The sequence below is a fragment of the Zophobas morio genome, unplaced genomic scaffold, assembly GCF_036711695.1.
Source record: "Zophobas morio isolate AGI-343-1 ecotype UQ-CSIRO unplaced genomic scaffold, CSIRO_AGI_Zmor_V1 ptg000031l, whole genome shotgun sequence".
NCBI classification, from domain to species: domain Eukaryota; kingdom Metazoa; phylum Arthropoda; class Insecta; order Coleoptera; family Tenebrionidae; genus Zophobas; species Zophobas morio.
The window spans coordinates 6,922,993-6,944,922 of NW_026972136.1; the positions used below are offsets into that span (position 1 = coordinate 6,922,993).

General features: G+C 32.8%; 1 protein-coding gene across 1 annotated transcript; it reads right to left on the minus strand.

The window, feature by feature from the left end:
* Positions 1-5,986: 5,986 nt before the first annotated feature.
* LOC135139645 (uncharacterized) lies at positions 5,987-17,213 on the minus strand. Its single transcript, XM_064069945.1, has 4 exons — positions 17,153-17,213; positions 16,939-17,055; positions 6,321-8,243; positions 5,987-6,270 (listed from the first exon to the last, which is right to left on the minus strand). Exons 1-4 carry the CDS (start codon positions 17,211-17,213, stop codon positions 6,041-6,043), a joined length of 2,331 nt encoding a protein of 776 aa, XP_063926015.1. The 3' UTR covers positions 5,987-6,040.
* Between the last annotated feature and the right edge of the window lie 4,717 nt (positions 17,214-21,930).

The following is a 21,930-nucleotide window of genomic DNA, read 5'->3' on the forward strand; positions in this document are numbered from 1 at the left end:
AGTTTTTATAATTACTAGTACAGGGAGACTCAAAAAAAGTAATGAATGAGGCAATTTATATTATTTATGAAATAATTCACGCATGACTCACTCCATTTACCTGCTTTGGTGTTTTGAGGTTTTTGGTGTTTTGAGGATTTGGGGATTTATGATGTTTTGAGGATTTGAGGTTGTTGGTGTTTTAAGGACTTGGGGATTTTGATTTGTGAGTATTAGAGGAATTTGGGGTCTTGAGGATGTGGTTTTGGTGTTTTGACAATTTGAGGATTACGATGTTTTGAGGATTTGAGGATTACGGTGTTTTGAGAATTTGACGATTGTTCTGTGGTTTTGACCATTATAGTGTTTCGAAGATTTGACAGTTATGGCGTTTTAAGGATTTGAGGATCATGGTGTTTTGAGGATTTGAGAATTATGGTGTTTCGAAGATTTGACAATTATAGTGTTTCTGGGACATGAGTATTATTTTGTTTTGATGATTTGAGGATTATGGTGCTTTGGGGATTTGGGCATAAAGACGTTTTGAGGATTTGAAGGTTATCGAGTTTTGAGGATTTGAAGGTTATGGTGTGTTGAGGATTGAGGACTATGTTGTTTTGAAGATTTGAGGATTATGGTGTACTGAGATCTTGACGATTACGTTGTTTCGAGGATTTGAGACTTACGTTGTTTTGAGAATTTGAAAATTATGGTGTTTGGGGGATTTGAGGATTATAGTGTTTTGGGGAGTGGGGGATTATGTTGTTTTGATGATTTGAGGATTATGATGTTTTGAGGATTTGAGGATTATGGTGTTTTGAGAATTTGGGGATTATGTTTTACTGATTTGAGAATTATGATGTTTAGAGGATTTGAGGATTATGGTGTTTTGAGGATTTGAGAATTACGATGATTTGAGGATTTCAGGATTATGGGGTTTTGAGGATTTGAGGATTATGGTGTTTTGATGATTTGAGGATTACGATGCTTTGAGGATTTAAGGATTTGAGAATTATGATGTTTTGAGGACTTGAGGATTATGAAGTTCTGAGAATTTGAGTATTTTGATGTTTTGAGAATTTGAATCTTATGGTGTTTCGAGGATTTGACAGTTATGGTGTTTTGAGGATTTGAAGATTATGGTGTTTCGAGGATTTGAGGTTTATGTTGTTTTGACGATTTGAGAATTATGATGTTTTGAGGATTTGAGGATTATGTTTTGCTAATTTGAGAATTATGATGTTTAGAAGATTTAAGGATTATGGTGCTTTGAAGATTTGAGAATTATGATGATTTGAGGATTTGAGGATTATGGTGTTTTGAGGATTTGAGAATTATGATGATTTGATGATTTGGGGATTATGGTGTTTTGAGAATTTGAGAATTATGGTATTTTGAGGATTTGAGGACTATGATGTTTTAAGGATTTGAGGATTATGGTGATTTAAGGATTTGAGTAATATAGTGTTTTGATGATTTGAGGATTACGATGCTTTGAGGATTTGAGGATTTGAGAATTATGATGTTTTGAGGATTTGAGGATCATGGTGCTCTGAGGATTTGAATCTTATGGTATTTCGAGGTTTTTGACAATTATGTTGTTTTGAAGATTTGAGGATTGTGTTGTTTTGAGGATTTGGGCCTCATGGTGTTCTGGAAATTTGGGGATCATGGTGTTTCGACGATTCAACAGTTATGGTGTTTTGAGGATTTGAAGATTGTGATGTTTTGAGGATTTGAGATTTATGTTGTTTTGACGATTTGAGAATTATGATGTTTTGAGGATTTTAGGATTATGGTGTTTTGAGGATTTGAGGATTATTTTTTGCTGATTTGAGAATTATGATGTTTAGAGGATTTGAGGATTATGGTGTTTTGAGGATTTGAAAATTATAATGTTTTGAGGATTTGAGAATTATGGTGTTTTGAGGATTTGAGGATTATTATATGTTGATTTGAGAATTATGATGTTTAGAGGATTTGAGGATCATGGTGTGTTGAGGCTTTGAGGATTATGATGATTTGAGGATTTGAGGATTATGGTGTTTTGACGATTTGGGGATTCCGATGCTTTGAGGATTCAACAGTTATGGTGTTTTGAGGATTTGAAGTTTATGTTGTTTTAATGAATTGAGAATTATGATGTTTTGAGCACTTGAGGATTATGGTGTTTTGAGGATTTGAGGATTATGTATTGCTGATTTGAGAATTTTGATGTTTAGAGTATTTGAGGATTATGGTGTTTTGAGAATTTGAGAATTATGATAATTTGCGAATTACGATGCTTTGAGGATTTAAGGATTTGAGAATCATGATGTTTTGAGAACTTGAGGATCATGATGTTCTGAGGATTTGAGAATTTTGATGTTTTGAGGATTTGAGCATTATGTTGTTTTGCTGATTTGAGAATTATGATGTTTAAAGGATTTGAGAATTATGGTGTTTTGAGGATTTGAGAATTATGGTGATTTGAGGATTTGAGGATTGTGGTGTTTTGAAGATTTCAGGATGTGAGGATTATGATGATTTGTGGATTTGAGGATTATGGTATTTTGATGTATTTGTGGACTACGATGCTTTGAGAGTTTAAGGATTTGAGGATTATGGTGATTTGAGGATTTGAGAATTATGATGATTTGAGGATTATGGTGTTTTCAGTATTTGAGGATGTGAGGATTATGATGATTTGTGGATTTGAGGAATATGGTGTTTTGATGATTTGTGGATTACGATGCTTTGAGGATTTAAGGATTTGAGGATTATGATGATTTGAGGATTACGAAATTTTGAGGACTTTCGGATTATGGTGTTCTGAGGTTTTGAGGATTATGGTATTTCAAGAATTTGACAATTATGGTGGTTTGAGGATTTGAGAACTATGATGTTTTAAGGATTTGAGGATTATGGTGATTTAAGGATTTGAGTAATATAGTGTTTTGATAATTTAAGGATTACGATGCTTTGAGGATTTAAGGATTTGAGAATTATGATGTTTTGGGGACTTGAGGATCATGATGATCTGAGGATTTGAGAATTTTGATGTTTTGAGGATTTGAGGATCATGGTGTTCTGAGGATTTGAATCTTATGGTGTTTCGAGGATTTGACAATTATGTTGTTTTGAGGATTTGAGTATTGTGTTGTTTTGAGGATTTGGGGCTCATGGTGTTCTGGGGATTTGGGTATCATGGTATTCTGATGATTTGAGAATTATGATGTTTTGCGGATTTGAGGATCACGGTGTTTCGAGGATTTAAAGATTATGGTGTTTTGAGGATTTGAGGTTTATGTTGTTTTGACGATTTGAGGATTATGTTGTTTTAAAAATTTGAAGACATACAAATATTTTGGGAATTTGAGAATAATGTTGTTTCGAGGATTTGAGAATTATGACGTTTTGTCGGTTTGTTGTTTACAGTAATTTTAGGATTACGAAATTTTGAGATTTTGACGATTATGATGTTTTGGGATTTGAGGTTTATGGTTCTTTGGGGATTTGAGGATTATGGTGTTTTGAAGAATTGGGGATTATGGTGTTTTGAGGATGAGAGGATCATGGTGTTTGAGGATTTGAGTATCTTGATGTTTGGTAATTTTGAGGATTTAAGATAATCGCGACTTGAGTGTATGGAGGATTATGGGGTGTGGCGAGCTGAGAATTATGGTGTTTTGAAGATTTGAGGATTAAAGTATAATCCCCTAAAAGGTCGCACGCACAAATAGGTGGTTTTAAGGGTTGTCATGACCTAGAGATAGCTGGCTAATAAGAATCCTTCTAGTTCTATGAGATTCTTATTAAATATAGCTGTACAGGGATAAATAGATCAGTAGAACTACTTTTATTGTAACAATAAGTGTTTCTCACACAAGGTCATCGACTAGCGTAGCGAGCGTTAGGAGTGTGTTCCTCGAGTGTTAATCGATTGTGTGGAAATAATTGGAAATTATTTGTAAGTGAGGCATTAGATATATTGACTTGCATATCCTGTGGTTGGAGGCATAGTGTGTTCAGCTGCATTAGCAGTTGACATCAATTTGAGGTAAATCACAGGGTCGAGGTGGAGATTATCGGTGAGTTTACTTCAGCTGATAATTTCTTTTAACTGCTCTCGGAAAAAATTGTCATGAGACATTGTGGGCTGCCTATATCACTGTCAATTTAGTTTACAATATGAGTTCTCAAATTAATGATTTTCCAACAAAGGAACAAGCTATTATTGTTACAGCTGTCGATGGTTTGCAATTAAAAGATTATGTATCTGCAATTGCTGAAATTGTAGAACCTAAGAACATATTATTCGCATCGCGCTTGGCCAATAACCGAGTCTGCATTTACGTTAGTTCTGTAGCATTAGTAGATGAGGTTGTCACCAAATACTCTCAGTTATCAATTAATGATCTGATTGTTGGGGTACGTCGCTTGATAAATCCGGCACGCAGAATTATCTTATCCAATGTCTGCCCTTCGATTCCCCATGACGTGTTTATTAACCAAATTAAAACGCTTGGCTTTAACATTGTTTCTCCAATGTCGTTTTTGAAAGCGAGACTGGAGGGTGAAAATTACGCTCATATACGTAGTTTTCGTCGACAAATTTTTGTTCAACCCAATGACGATATCGAACTACCGGCCTCTCTCATAATTAAATATGATAATACCCCTTATAGAATATTTTACTGTTATGATAATGTTTGTTTCAAGTGCAGACAGGCTGGCCATCTTGCGAGTGAATGTGAAAAAGCTAGCAATTCGCACGAAACAACTGAGCTATCTGTTAATGTTCCTTCGGGAATGAGGCCGGGTGACGGAAACCACCCTGTTTCAGAGGTATCAGTGGAAGATAATCTTACGACTTCTTCTTCTATTAATAGTGAACCTACTGCTTCCGGTAGTAAGAGGCAGGTGACTTCCTCAAGTGACAATTCTCCTGATGTTATGGAGGGTCCGTTGGATTTTTCGCAGAAGAGTTTAGGTGAAGATAGACAACCTAAAAAGTTACGGTCAAGCGATTCACTTGAGAGTCTTACACCTATACCAGAACTTTTAGCTCCTGCAAAGGAATTAATCGAGGATTCAGGTTCACCGTTCCCTTTGAATTTTGACAATATTGCTGAGATTATGCAAAATATTTTCGAAGCTACAGATCCGATAGAATATGTTCAACGTTTTACCAATGATGTGGAAGGAGTCATTCAGATGTTGTATGAAATCTATCCCACGCTAACCAAGAAAAGCATAAAAAATCGATGCCTTAAAGTACTCAGGCCAGTTCTTGAGTTTGCCAATTACATCTGGTCTCCGATTCTTCAACGGGATATAGAGCTATTAGAATCTGTGCAAAGAAGGGCCACAAGAATTCCATTTGGTAGAATTCGGCCGCAGTATGCTGACAGACTTGTAATGATGGGTCTTCCAACGCTTTCCAATCGGCGTAAGAGAGGTGACCTAATTTTAACTTTTCGGGCGCTTAAAGATCCGCAATCACCCATCAGGCATTTGTTTCCCCTGAATACACTTAGTAGAACTAGAGGGCATTGTTTTAAACTAGTGAAGGATAAATTCCGCTCCACAGTGAGGCAACATTTTATTTCCAATAGAGTTTTCGAGACGTGGAACGCCTTACCAGCCAGTATTGTTGAAGCTGATACAGTGACAAATTTCAAAATTAAATTTGATAATTATAATGGATAAAATTAATTGGATTCGTTTGTTAGTTAGGTAGTTAGGTAGCGCGGGCATAACAGGCTAGGCCTCTGCCCGAACGCAAAACTAATAATAATAATAATAATAATAATAATGTTTCTGTTCCTTTGATTGACATTTGATGACAGTATGTAGAAGATGTTTCTGAAAGTATAGCTACTTGTTTTCAAGTTACGTTATGTAATATTTTTCCGCTACACAATTTTTTTTCTTTTAATTATCTAGAAAACCAATTTTGGATTAAAATAAATCCTCAATGAAATAATGCTCTATATTCTACTTTATTGTTTAGATATTTGCTTTTATTAATCCATTATATTTGTTGAAGTTTTCGTCGTTTCCATTACACCTTATGTTCCTATTCATGGGCGTGGTGTTTTTCGTGCGTTTGTTGGTGCTTTCCATGCTCTTGGTGGTGTTTTTCATGTTCTTGATGATGTTTTTCATGCCCTTGATGATGTTTTCCATGCCCTTGGTGGTGCTTTTCATGTCCTTGATGATGTTTTTCGTGCCCTTGATGATGTTTCTCATGCCCTTGATGATGTTTTTCTTGCCCATGATAAAACTTCCCGTGAATTCGATGTTTACCTATGATACACTTTTCATCAATTTGACAGTCCTAATTTACTTTGACCTACCTTGTGCCTTGTGGCGATCGCTAGGTTCTTTACCATCTGCTCCCTTCAAACCATTAATGTCGATTTCGCCGTATTCATTGCCATTGCCTTTTCCTTTATCACCGCCTTCGGTTGTGGGTTTTTCGCTGCTTCCTCCTTTTCCTTGATCACCTCCTTCGCTTGTGGGTTCTTCGTTGTTTCCTCCTTTTCCTTTATCACCCCCTTCGGTTGTGGTTTCTTCGCTGCTTCCTGGTTTTTCTTTATCACCTCCTTCGGTTGTGGGTCCTTCGCTGCTTCCTCCTTTTCCTTTATCATCTCCTTCCGTTGTGGGTTCCCCGCTGGTTCCTTCTTTTCCTGTACCATCTCCACCGCTTCCTTGATCACCACCCTGTGTTGAAGTCGGAAAAGTGACAGGTCCAACATTACCGCTGCTAGTCGATTCGGCATTTCCACTTTCCTTGGTTGTAGATCCACTTTGACCTGAAGATGAGCTTTCTGAACCAATCAAGGGTACAGGAGGTTCTTCATGTTTAGACGTTCCTTCGATTACCTCAGTTATTATTGCCCTGATTCCACCGCTAGCTCTATTTTCGAGTGCTTCTTCCACGGTTAGATGAATTGCGCTTGCTTTAAGTTCAACATCAACTGCTGCAACAGCCGAACTAAGTATTGGAATAGAAGCTAGTGCTTTCCCAGTTGGCGCCTTCCACAACTGATCGATTGTAACACCTCTGAGGATTGTCGTAAGAGCACTTGGACCAGCGTTCAAAATCTCTTCGCTTATTTGGACACCAGTAACTAAGCTAAGGACTTTGGCGCCGCCACGGAAAGTTAGAAGTTCGACGAAATGCAGCACCAAAGTGGAGACAGCAACTTGAATGGAAGTTTTTGCTTTCAGACAACTCAAAACGCGAATCACGAGTTTGAGTGAGTTTTTGCTAAGACCGTCGTCGATCTCTTGAAGGATTCCGCTTATGCTCACACCACTTTCGGGCCAATTGTGGTCTATAAGTTCCCGCAGAAGCTTGTGCACAACTTTCAGTGGTTTCTGGTACTTCGGTTTCTCAACTAGCTCGTTTAGATTTTTAACATCTGCCCTAAAGTCCGGGAATGCATCAGAGTTGTGTTTATTTTTGACTATAAAGTCTACCAAAACCTCAACTAAAATGTGTAAAGATTCTCGACCATGAGCGAAAAGTACAAGTTTTGAAATCACGTTGATGATGCCGTTCGCTCCAGTAGTAGAGTTTCCTGCTAAACTAGCAATCTGTTCTTCAACATCTACCGAAGTTTTCAAGGTTTGGGAAATGCGCTCAACGTCTGTTAGACTCAGCTCTTCCCAGATGTATCTAATAGCTCCAAGCGCTGATTTGGCGTTGAGCAAAACTTGCAAGTTGAGAGATACACGATGTTCTAATACATACTCGACACCAGGTGTGTTCTTTGCCCAGCTCGCCAAACCGTAGATCACCTCGATTAACCGATTCAAACTCGTGTTTGCGCTAAAGATACCAGGTTTGACGATTGCTATAACTGTTTTCAAAGCAACTGATAAATCTCTAGTTATGTCTATAAAAACGTCCCACGCTTCTGACACCGAAACTGTATATTGTCCCCCTGATATAAGAATCAAACCCTTCTGTATACATTCACTAGCCTCTTCCTTGCTAGTTTTTTTGCCTTGTTCAAATAGGGTCTGCAGTGAGATGTTATGTGTGATAACAAAGGGAAAGACTAGCTTGTGACCCCACTTGCTCAAGTCTATAGCCACGACAGTTTCGCTTACATAATTAACGATTAATCCCTCACCGGACGAATAATTTAAAAATCCGGCCAAGCTTGCTTTAACGTCTATTGCGAAACCTACTGTTGCTGAAGCGTTGGACACGTCCAGTATAGGATGCGGCGAACAAGCAATAGCGATATTTAGAGTTGTTTTTTTTCCTGGGGGAAGACATATATTTGTAAAACTATAAAGGAAATGCTGTATGGTTCATGCCTGAGGGTTCACAATTTTCGTTTTCGTCACTACCCTGATTCCGAGATGACAATGGTGATTTTGCTCTAGAATGGGCTAATCCCGCTGAATGAGTCTCATGGTGCCGATTTAAAATCTCTGCAAAAAAAGAAGAAAAATTCGATGTCTTTCCGGATTACCGATATTTATAACTTTTGAAGGCAAATTAAAAATTAAAATAAAATAATAATCTTACCATGGCCAAAAGTACTCAAAGAAAGACCACACAAAACCGTGACAATAAGTTGTTGCTTCATCTTTAACTGATTTAGCTTTGACAGTGAGTGAATTTATATACCCATAAGTGTATTCGTCATCAACAATTTAGCGAAAACTATTTTACAAATGTTTTAAAAAATATACATAGTTTTATAAAAATTTCCTCGATTTACATGTGCTTAAAGGATTGGTTTTTTTAAATGCAGTGTTGAGATTGTTGCTTTATCGCGTCAAGACATATTTGCAAATATCGGAATACCGATAAGTTTTTGTACGTAAGTAATAATAATAAATTCTTTCCAGTATATTTTTTGTGAGGATTTTTTGTTCAGCGTAATTACAAAAAAAAAACATATCGCTCGTTTAACAAGCAACACACTAACTTGAATCATTTTGTATTTGTAGAGAATATGTTATTCTATTTTCCAATCCTAAAACTAAGTACACAAACATTTTCCACATCTTTAAAAAAATATATTTTCAAATAAGAAAATTTTATTAGACTGATAATCTCAGAAACTACTGGACCTATTGTCAAATTTCGTGTGTTTTATAGGAATATTATGTGGATGGAAAAAACGCTAACCAAAATTTGTCTGCTCGTCGCGAATGTTATTTAAATTTTATGAAATAACAAAACAGATTTTTGGAAAATAAAATCAAAATTTTATAACATTTTGCAATTTAACTTTAAAAAAATCTTGCAAAATCGGATGCTTTGAAATCTTGCGAACGTTTTAATGTTATCGAAAGCAAGGTAAATCGCTAATTAAAGAACACCTTTCCTGTTTCTATTTTATAATTCCTTCCAGGAATTGATGATGTCGAATAAAGTTTATATTATTTAACGGTTCAAAAGTAATATGGACCTAAACTTGTGGTTTATGAATCCGATAAATTTTCGACTTCTCGGTTTCAGATTTTTTTGTTTGTAATATTTTTGATTTTGCATTTCTTAATTTTTCGATTTTTCAATTTTTCGTCATTGCAGTTTCTAAATTTTTCAGTTTTGCGATTCTTCGCCCTTTTGATTTTTCATGTTTCGATTTTTCGAAGAATTAACAAGAAAACAACTAAGAAACTACAAAAAAATCCAAGTAAAAAAATTTAAATATTGAAAAATCGAAGAATTGAGAAATCGAAATATCAAAATATCGAAAAAATAAAAAATTCAAAAATTAAACAACCGAAAATCCAAAATCCTAAATTTTTGATTTTAGATTTCCCTGTTGTCCGATTTTTCGATATTTTTGTTCTTCGATATTTCTATTTTTCAGTTTTTCGAACTTGCAAATTTTTGATTTTTCAGTTTATTCATGTTTCAATTTATCGACAATTCGATTTTTAAAATTTTTGAATTTTAGATTTCTCAGTTTTTCTGTTTTTAAATTTTTCAATTTTTCAGTCCCTCGATATTTCTATCTCTCAATTTTTCACGACTTTTCTATTTCTCAATCTTTTGATGTTTCCATTTCTCAAAATTTCAGTTTTTGCATTTTTCGATATTTCGATTTTTAATTTTCCTCATTTTCGATTTCCCAATTTTTGCTCATTTCAGTTTTGGAACTTTTCAGTTTCTCCATTTTTCAATTTTGCGGTTCTTCAATTTCCTTTTTTCATTTTTGATTTTTCGGAGGATTAACAAGAAAACAATTAAAAAACCTCAAGAATAATCTTTTTTATTTGGTGCGATTTAATGTACATTTGGTGAATCCTTCAGTTTTATCAGTCAACTAATGCAGTAGATTAATATTGATGCGACATACATGCTGATTTTGCAAAACCAACCTTATTGACATTGGAGTCCTCAACCGCCAAAGACAAGCGCCAAATTTAAATAGTCGATCCCAATAAAAAAACTGGTTTCACTTGAATATTTTTGGTACATATTTAGATGATTATACATATTTTGTTTAATTAAGAATTAATTCTTTATTTGTGTTTTATACTAGCAAAACGTCTTAAACTAAGAATATTGTTGAAATTGTAATAACCTGTATGAATTTTTAAATGTTTTTAGTGACAATTTTTGTGGTTCTTTTCGATACACTGTATGATATTAACAGTGAGAAAAAAATGAAAAATTAAAATAATCGAAAATTCGAAAAATCGAGAAATCTAATAAGCGAAAAATCGAAACCTCAAAAAATCGTAAAACTGAAACATTGCAAATTCGAAATATCGAAAAACTGAAAGTCGAAAAATGAACCACCAGAAAATCGAAAAAATGTAAAATTCAAAAATCTAAAGTTTAAAAACCGAATAACGAAAACATGAAAAAAGTGGAAAATCGAAAAACCGAGAAATCGAAAAATCAAAAGATCACAAAATCGTGGAGTCGAAAAGTCGAACCATTGAGAAATCGAAATTGAACAATTTATAAATTGAGAAGTTGACAATCAAAATATTGAAAATCCAAATCTCAATATATTGAGAAATCAAAAAACTTAAATATTCGAAAAATTGAAAAATTGAGAGATTGAAAGATCAAACGAACGAGAAATCGAAAAGTGATAAGTCGAAAAATTGAAAAATAGGGAAATCGACAAACAAAAAGTTAAAAGTTGAAAAATTGGAAAAGCGGAAAAATCAAAAAACGAAAAAATGCAAAACTGGAAAAACTGAGAAACCGAAATAGGCCAAAACAAAAAAATTGAAACTGATAAATCGAAAAGCTGAACAATCAAATCTCGATAAATCGAAAATTTGAAAAACAGAACATCTAAAACCAGAAAATCGAAAAATCGAAAGATTAAGAAATATTGAAAAATTAAAATATCAAAAGATTGAAAAATCTAAAAACGTAAAAAGGTAAACACATCGAAAAATCCAGAAGTCAAAATTAGAAGAGCCGAAGAATTGAAATATTGAAAAATGCTAAAACTGAAATATCTAAAAACTGAAAAATCGAAAAATCAAAAAAGTGAAATCGAAAAATAGAAACCTTAAAAAATCGAAAAATTGAAAAATCAAAAACCTGAAAAATCAAAAAACTAAAGAATTGAAGAGCAGGAAAATCGAAACACTCGAAGGTCAAGAAATGGGAAAATCATAACATCGATTGATTGAAAAATCGAAAAATTGAGAGTTTATGAACGTCAAATTTGAAAAATTAAAAAATCGAAAATTTGACAAAATGACAATTGCAAAACAGAAAATCTAAAACCGGGAAGTCGAAAAATCAAAAGATTAAGAAAGCGAAACATTTGAAAAATTCGAAAACTTGAAAAATTCAAATATCGAAGAACTGAATTGAAAAATCGAGAAATCGAAAAATCTAAAATTTTAAAAATTCAAAAATCGAAAATTTAAAAATCGAAAAATTGAATAATTGAAAAGTCGAAGAATCTAAATATTGAAATATCCCAAATCTGAGATATCGCAAACTGAAAAATGAAAGAAAAACTGAGAATCTAATAACCTGAAAATCCGAGAACTGAAATATCCAAAAACTGAGAACCTAAAAAGTCGAAAAATTGAGTAATCGAAAAATCCAAAAAGTGAAGTCGAAAAATCGAAACCTTACAAAAACTAAAAAATGAATAATCGAAAAATTAAAGAATTGAAGAACAGGAATATCGAAACCCTCGAAAATCAAGAAATGGGAAAATCAAAACATCGATTAATTGTAAAATCGAAAAATTGACAGTTTATAAATGTCAAATTTGAAAAATTGAGAAATCGAAAATTTGAAAAAACGACAATTGAAAAACAGAAAATCTAAAACCGGGAAGGCGAAATATCAAAAACATGAAAAACGGAAATATCGAAGAACTGAAATGAAAAATCGAGAAATCGAAAAATCTAAAACTTTAAATATTGAAAAATTAATATATCAAAAAACGAAAAAATGGAAAACTGGAAAAACTGAGAAACCGAAATAGGCCAAAATGAAAAATTGAAAAACTGATAAATCGAAAACCTGAACAATCAAATCTCGATAAATCGGCAATGAAAAATTAACAAATCGAAAAATTGAAAAACGGAACACCTAAAACCAGAAAGTCGAAAAATAGAAAGATTAAGAAATATTGAAAAATTAAAATATCAAAAGATTGAAAAATCTAAAATTTAAAAATCCTAAAATTGAAAAAATCGAAAAAGTAAAAAGGTAGACACATCGAAAAATCCAGAAGTCAAAAATAGAAGAGCCGAAGAATTGAAATATTCAATAATCCTAAAACTGAAATATGTAAAAACTGAAAAATCGAAAAATCAAAAAAGTGAAGTCGAAAAATAGAAGCCTTAAAAAATCGAAAAATTGAAAAATCAGAAACCTGAAAAATCAAAAAATTAAAGAATTGAAGAACAGAAAAATCGAAACACTCGAAGGTCAAGAAATTGTAAAATCAAAACATCGATTGATCGAAAAATCAAAAAATTGAGAGTTTATGAAACTCAAATTTGAAAAATTAAAAAATCGAAAATTTGACAAAATGACAATTGAAACCGAAAAATCAAAAGATTAAGGAAGTGAAACATCTGAAAAATCCGAAAAAGTAAAATAATCGACACATCGAAAAACCCAGGAGTCAAAAATCGAAAATTTCGCAAACAGAAAAGTGAAAGAAAAACTAAGAATCTAATAACCTGAAAATCCAAAAATTGAAATATCCAAAAACTGAGAACCTAAAAAGTCGAAAAATTGAGTAATCGAAAAATCCAAAAAGTGAAGTCGAAAAATCGAAACCTTAAAAAAACTAAAAAATGAATAATCGAAAAATTAAAGAATTGAAGAACAGGAATATCGAAACCCTCGAAAATCAAGAAATGGAAAAATCAAAACATCGATTCATTGTAAAATCGAAAAATTGACAGTTTATAAATGTCAAATTTGAAAAATTGAGAAATCGAAAAAATGAAAAAACGACAATTGAAAAACAGAAAATCTAAAACCGAGAAGTCGAAAAATCGATAGATTAAGAAATCAAAACATTTGAAAAATTTGAAAACATCGAAAACGGAAATATCGAAGAACTGAAATGAAAATTCGAGAAATCGAAAAATTTTAAATTTTAAATACTGAAAAATTAAAATATCAAAAAACTGAAAAATCTAAATTTTAAAAATCGAAAAATTGAAAAAACGACAATTGAGAAACAGAAAATCTAAAACCAGGAAGTCGAAAAATCGAAAGAATAAGAAATCGAAACATTTGAAAAATTGAAATACCAAAAAATTGAAAAACCTAAAATTTAAAAATCGAAAAAGTAGAAACTCGACATATCGAAAAATCCAGAACTCAAAAATGGAAAAGTCGAAGAACAGAAATATAGAAAAATCCCAAAACTGAAATATCGAAAAACTGAAAATTCAAAGAAAAACTGACGAATCGAAAAATTGAGAAATCGAAAAATCCAAAAAGTGAAGTCGAAATATTAAAACCTTAAAAAAATCTAAAAATTGAAAAATCAAAAACCTGCAAAATCGTAAGACCGAATAATTAAATAATAAGTAAACTGAAAAATCCCAAAACTGAAATGTCCAAAAACTGAGAAATTAAAAAATTTAAAAATTGAGAAATCGAAAAATCAAAAAAGTGAAGTTGAAAAATCGAAACCTGAAAAAATAGAAAAATTGAAAAACCAAAAAACCTGAAAAATCAATCAATTGAAAAATCGACAAATAAAGAGTGTATAAAAGTCAAAAATTGAAAAATCGATATATTTAAAAATCGTAAAATTGAAGAGAAAAACTGAAAACCGAGAAATTGAAAAATAGAGAAATTTTTGTAAAAATCTAAAAATTGAATAATAAATAGGAGTAAACTGAAAAGTCCCCAAACTAAACTTTCGAAAAACCGAGAATTCGAAAGTTGAAACAGCAAGAAATATTGGTCGAAACCGGTTAGGATGTGTATCAGACTACGGATCATGACTTATAAATCAAATGGTTTCCAAACGCTTAGAGTCGACATTGGCCTGATTGCGCTCTGGTCTGTAGATCAAACAAGTTCTCAGACGACGAACTGTAATTCGTGTGACCTGAATTAAAGTGAAGGAAACAGTAAGCAGCTTGTAATATTCTGGTAACTTTAGTGTCAAATTGTCGAAAGTAAAACGCGTCGTTAAATATATTTCCATGACACACGTTATGTTACATAATATTCTTCCATTACACAACTTACTTTTTTTAATTATTATCTAAAGAACCAATTTTGCAAAAAATAAATCCTCAGTAAAATAATGCTCAATATTCTACTTTATTGTCAAAACAATATTTGTTTTCATTAATCCATTATGTTTATTGAAATTTTCGTCATTCCCATCACACCTTATGTTCCTTTTCATGGGTGTAGTGTTTTTCATGCGTTTGATGGTGTTTTTCATGCCCTTGGTGGTGTTTTCCATGCTCTTGGTGGTGTTTTTCGTGCCCTTGATGATGTTTTCCATGCCCTTGATGATGTTTTTCGTGCCCTTGATGATGTTTCTCATGCCCTTGATGATGTTTTTCATGCCCTTGATGATGTTTTCCATGTCCTTGATGATGTTTTCCTTGCCCTTGGTAAAACTTCCCGTGACTTGCATGTTTATCTATGGTACATTTTTCATCATTTTGACAATTCTCATATTACTTTGACCTACCTTGTGCCTTGTGGCGATCGCTAGGCTCTTTACCATCTGCTCCCTTCAAACCATTAATATCGATTTCGCCGTATTCGTTGCCATTGCCTTTTCCTTTATCACCTCCTTCGGTTGTGGTTTCTTCGCTGCTTCCTCCTTTTCCTTTCTCACCTCCTTGGGTTGTGGGCTCTTCGCTGCTACCTCCTTTTCCTGTACCATCTCCACCGCTTCCATCCTGCGTTGGTGTCGAAGAAGGTCCAACATTATCGTTGCCACTCGATTCGGTATTTTCACTTTTCTCGGTGGTAGACTCACTTTGACCTGAAGATGAACTTTCTGAACCAATCAAGGGTACAGGAGGCTCTTCATGTTCAGACGTCCCTTCGATCACTTCAGTTATTATTGCCCTGATTCCACCGCTAGCACTATTTTCGAGCGCTTCTTCAACGGTTAGATGAATTCCGCTGACTTTAAGCTGAGCATTAATTGCTACAACAGCCGGACCGATTACTGGAATAGAAACTAGTGCTTTCCCAGTTGGTTCCTTCCACAACTGATCGATTGTAACGCCTCTGAGAATTGTCGTAAGAGCACTTGGACCAGCTTTCAAAATCTCTTCGCTTATTTGGACACCAGTAATTACGCTAAGGACTTTGGCGCCACCACGGAAAGTTAGAAGTTCGACGAAATGCAGCACCAAAGTGGAGACAGCAACTTGAATGGAAGTTTTTGCTTTCAGACAACTCAAAACGCGAATCACGAGTTTGAGTGAGTTTTTGCTAAGACCGTCGTCGATGTCTTGAAGAATTCCGCTTATGCTCACACCACCTTCGGCCCAATTATGGCTTATAAGTTCCTGCGCCAGCTTGTACACAACTTTCAGTGGTTTCTGGTACTTAGGTTTCACAATTAATTCGTTTATATTTTTAACGTCTGCCCTAAAGTCCGGGAATGCATCAGAGTTGTGTTTATTTTTGGCTATAAATTCTACCAAAACTTCAATTAGCATATGTAAAGATTCTCGACCATGAGCGAAAAGTACAAGTTTTGAAATCACGGTGATGATGCCGTTCGCCCCAGTAGTAGAGTTTCCTGCTAAACTAGCAATCTGTTCTTCAACATCTACCGAAGTTTTCAAGCTTTGAGAAATGCGTTCGAGGTCTGCTGGACTCAACTGTTCCCAGATGTATGAAATAACTCCAATCGCTGATTTGGCGTCAAGCAAAACTTGCAAGTTGAGAGATACCCGATGTTCTAACACAAACTCAACATTAGGTGTGTTCTTAATCCAGCTCGCCAAACCGTAGATCGCTTCGATTAACCGGTTCAAACTCGTTTTTGCGCTAAAGGTACCAGGTTTGATGATTGGTATAACTGTTTTCAAAGCAAATGATAAAGCTCTAGTTATGTCTATAAAAACGTCCCACGCTTCTGACACCAAAACGGCATATTGTCCCCCTGATAGAAGAATCAAACCCTTCTGTATACATTCACTAGCCTCTTCCTTGCTAGTTTTTCTGCCTTGATCAAACAGGTTCTGCAGTGAGATGTTCTGTCTGATAAGAAAGGGAAAGACTAGCTTGTGACCCCACTTGCTCAAGTCTATAGCCACGACAGTTTCGCTTACATAATTAACGATTAATCCCTCACCGGACGAATAATTTAAAAATCCGGCCAAGCTTGCTTTAACGTCTATCCCGAAAGCTACTTTTGCTGAAGCGTTGTACACGACCAGTATAGGATGCGGCGAACAAGCAATAGAAATATTTAGAGTTGTTTCTTTTCCTGGGGGAGTACCTACATTTGTAAAAATATAAAGGAAATGTTTTATGGTTAATACCTGAGGGTTCACAATTTTCGTTTTCGTCACTACCCTGATTCCGAGATGACAATGGTGATTTTGCTCTAGAATGGGCTAATTCCGCTGGATGAGTCTCATGGTGCCGATTTAAAATCTCTGCAAAAAAGGAAGAAAAATTCGATGTCTTTCCGGATAACCGATATTTATAATTTTTGAAGGTAAATTAAAAATTAAAATAAAGTAATAATCTTACCATGGCCAAAAGTACTCAAGGAAAGACCACACAAAACCGTGACAATAAGTTGTTGCTTCATCTTTAACTGATTTAGCTTTGACAGTGAGTGAATTTATATACTCACAAGTGTATTCGTCATCAACAATTTAGCGAAAACTATTTTACAAATGTTTTAAAAAATATACATAGTTTTATAAAAATTTCCTCGATTTACATGTGCTTAAAGGATTGGTTTTTTTAAATGCAGTGTTGAGATTGTTGCTTTATCACGTCAAGACAAATTTGCAAATATCGGAATAGCGATAAGTTTTTGTACGTAAGTAACAATAAATTCTTTCCAGTATATTTTTTGTGAAGATTTTCTGTTCAGCGTAATTACAAAAAAAAACATATCTCTAATGCTCGTTTAACAAGCAACACACTAACTTGAATCTTTTTGTATTTGTAGAGAATATGTTATTCTATTTTCCAATCCTAAAACTAAGTACACGAACATTTTCCACATCTTTAAAAAAATATATTTTCAAATAAGAAAATTTTATTAGACTGATAATCTCCGAAACTACTGGACCTATTGTCAAATTTCGTGTGTTTTATAGGAATATTATGTGGATGGAAAAAACGCTAACCAAAATTTGTCTGCTCGTAGCAAATGTTATTTAAATTTTATGAAATAACAAAACAGATTATTGGAAAATAAAATCAAAATTTTATAACATTTTGCAATTTAACTTAAAAAAATCTTGCAAAATCTAATGCTTTGAAATCTTGCGAACGTTTTAATGTTATTGAAAGCAAACTAAATCACTAATTGAAATCCATCCTTCCTGTTTTTATTTTATAATTCCTTCCGGGAATTGATGACGTCGAATCAATATTATTTAAAGGTTAAAAAGTAACATGGACCTAAACTTGTCGTTAATGAATCCGATAAATTTTCGACTTCTCGGTTTCAGATTTTTCTATTTTTAAATTTTTTGATTTTTGGATTTCTCAATTTTTGGATTTTTCAGTTTTTATTTCTAAATTTTTCGATTTTTCAGTCCCTCGATATTTCTATTTCTTAATTTTTCACGACTTTTCTATTTCTCAATCTTTTCATGTTTCGATTTCTCAATGTTACAGTTTTTGCGTTTTTCGATATTTCGATTTTTCATTTTTCTCATTTTTCGATTTCCCAGTTTTTTCTCATTTCAGTTTTGGAACTTTTCAGTTTCTCGATTTTTCAATTTTGCGATTCTTCAATTTCCTTTTTTCATTTTTGATTTTTCGGGCCAAATTTAATTAGTCGATCCCAATAAAAAAACTTGTTTCACTTGAATATTTTTGGTACATATTTAGATGATTTTACATATTTTGTTTAACTAAGAATTAATTCTTTATTTGTGTTTTATACTAGCAAAACGTCTTAAACTAAGAATATTGTTGAAATTGTAATAACCTGTATGAATTTTTAAATGTTTTTAGTGACAATTTTTGTGGTTGATTTCGATACACTGTATGATATTAACAGTGAGAAAAAAAATTAAAAATTAAAATAATTGAAAACTCGAAAAATCGAGAAATCTAATAAGCGAAAAATCGAAACCTTAAAAAATCGTAAAACTGAAACATTGCAAATTCGAAGTATTGAAGAACTCAAAGTCGAAAAATGAACCACCAGAAAATCGAAAAAATGTAAAATTCAAAAATCTAAAATTTAAAAACCGAATAACGAAAACATCGAAAAACCGAGAAATCGAAAAATCCAAAGATCAAGAAATAGTGGAGTCGAAAAGTCGAACAATTAAGAAACCGAAATAGGCCAAAATCGAAAAATCGAAATGTTAAAAATTGAACAATTTATAAATTGAGAAGTTGACAATCAAAATATCGAAAAATTCAAATCTCAATAAATCGAAAAATCAAAAAACTTAAAAATTCGAAAAACTGAAAAATTGAGAGATTGAAACATCAAAAGAACGAGAAATCGAAAAGCGATGAAGTCGAAAAATCGAAAAATCGGGAAATCGACAAACAAAAAGTTAAAAGTTGAAAAATTGGAAAAGCGGAAAAATCAAGAAACGAAAAAATGGAAAACTGGAAAAACTGAGAAACCGAAATAGGCCAAAATAAAAAATTGAAAAACTGATAAATCTAAAACCAGAAAATCTAAAAATCGAAAGATTAAGAAATATTGAAAAATTAAAATATCAAAAAATTGAAAAATTTAAAATTTAAAAATACAAAAATTGAAAAATCGAAAAAGTAAAAAGGTAGACACAGCGAAAAATCCAGAAGTCAAAAATAGAAGAGCCGAAGAACTGAAATATTGAAAAATCCTAAAGTGAAATATCTAAAAACTGAAAAATCGAAAAATTAAAAAATTGAAGTCCAAAAACAGAAACCTTAAAAAATCGAAAAACTGAAAAATCAAAAACTGAAAAATCAAAAAACTACTAAAGAATTGAAGAGCAGGAAAATCGCAACACTCAAAGGTCAAGAAATGGCAAAATCAAAACATCGATTGATTGAAAAATCGAAAAATTGAGAGTTTATGAAAGTCAAATTTGAAAAATTAAAAAATCCAAAATTTGACAAAATGGCAATTAAAAACAGAAAATCTAAAACCGGAAAGTCGAAAAATCAAAAGATTAAGAAAGTGAAACATTCGAAAAATTCCAAAATTTTAAAAATTAAAAAATCGAAAATTTACAAATCGAAAAATTGAATAATTGAAAAGTCGAAGAATCTAAATATTGAAATATCCCAAATCTGAGATATCGCAAACTGAAAAATGAAAGAAAAACTGAGAATCTAATAACCTGAAAATCCGAAAACTGAAATATCCAAAAACTGAAAACCTAAAAAGTCGAAAAATTGAGCAATCGAAAAATCCAAAAAGTGAAGTCGAAAAAACGAAACCTTAAAAAACTAAAACATGAATAATCGAAAAATTAAAGAATTGAAGAATAGGAATATCGAAACCCTCGAAAATCAAGAAATGGGAAAATCAAAACATCGATTAATTGTAAAATCGAAAAATTGACAGTTTATAAATGCCAAATTTGAAAAATTGAGAAATCGAAAATTTGAAAAAACGACAATTGAAAAACAGAAAGTCTAAAACTGAGAAGTCGAAAAATCGGTAGATTAAGAAATCAAAACATTTGAAAAATTCGAAAACATCAAAAACGGAAATATCGAAGAACTGAATGAAAAATCGAGAAATCGAAAAATTTTAAATTTTAAATACTGAAAAATTAAAATATCAAAAAACTGAAAAATCTAAACTTTAAAAATCGAAAAATTGAAAAAACGACAATTGAAAAACAGAAAATCTAAAACCGGGAAGTCGAAAAATCGAAAGAATAAGAAATCGAAACATTTGAAAAATTGAAATACCAAAAAATTGAGAAACCTAAAATTTAAAAATCGAAAAAGTAGAAACTCGACATTTCGAAAAATCCAGAACTCAAAAATGGAAAAGTCAAAGGCACGGTGTATAATAAGTTAGGTGTTACGACGAAGCGTATTCACCGTGCATTGACTTGACGCCGGTTTAGTCACGATGAGCGGTCGAGAGAGACAGACAGCGGCGGCCTGTAACCTCTCACTTAGATCTGTTTAGCAGCGTTTGGCGGGCTTTTTCCCTCTCTAGGTGTGACAGATTTTGCTAGGTTTTCTCTGCGGTTTCTTACTTGTTTTTTGATTTATCAATAAAAATGGGTAGAAAATGTGTTGTGCCTAATTGTTCTAGCGGATACAATGGTAATCCCGAAAAAGTGTCGGTGTTTCGGGTACCTAAAGACAGATTACTGAAATGGCACTTTTATTGCAGTAGTGAACTGCTGCTTTTGAACAACACTTTGCACTAAAAAATACTGGTCGTCGCTATAGTAATAGTAGGCATTTTATGTTGAATTTTATTTTTACTTAAAACAATTACTTCCTTTTTATCGGTTATGTGTTATGTTTTAACATTCAAGAAACAGAATTTATGTTTATTTTCAGAGGGTTTTTGAATGCGACATGTATTTTTTCTTTATTCCACATAAACTATATTTTTTGCAGAGATTTTTCGGTACAATTCGACAAGCAGGTTGTGCCAATGGACATCCCTTATCTATAACTCTTTGCAGGTATACCGAATGTTATCGGTTTATAAATTATTAAAACCTCCGAAATTTGGTAATTGCACACAGATGCAGGAAAATAGTAATGCAAATCATTCGTTATCATTTAATGACTCCAAAAATATTTTTGAAACAAATACCAGACTGCGGGAAAAATCATTTTGAGAAAATAAAAAGGAAAATTGAATATATTTTAGATACAGATTCACCGATTAACGAAATAGACGAACAACTATTTGAAGATGTCACTACAACTAAAATTGTTGACAATATCATTTATTACTTAGCTGGATTTGTCGCAAAAAAAATTGTACAATACTTCAAAATGTAATATTTGCCGTGAACAGTTATATAACAAAGAAGATCCATATTCTAGTACATCTGAATTTACTATGTAGTACAAAATCCAGGGGGTGGTTAAACCATCCATATTTGTTAATGTTTAATATGTTCCGATGGGTGGAAGGGATACTTATGAAATATATCGATTTTGTGGATGTATTCGATGCAACAATTGAAGAGCTATTCGCAACAAAAGTTTTTATGACTATTTACTTTCCTTTTTCTTGTGAAGAGCATAGAATGGAAATATTTTCAAAGCCAATATATTTTTACACAATTATGCAAATTAAACAATTTTATAAACAGGAACAAGACAAAACAACCAAGGCATGTGCAGAA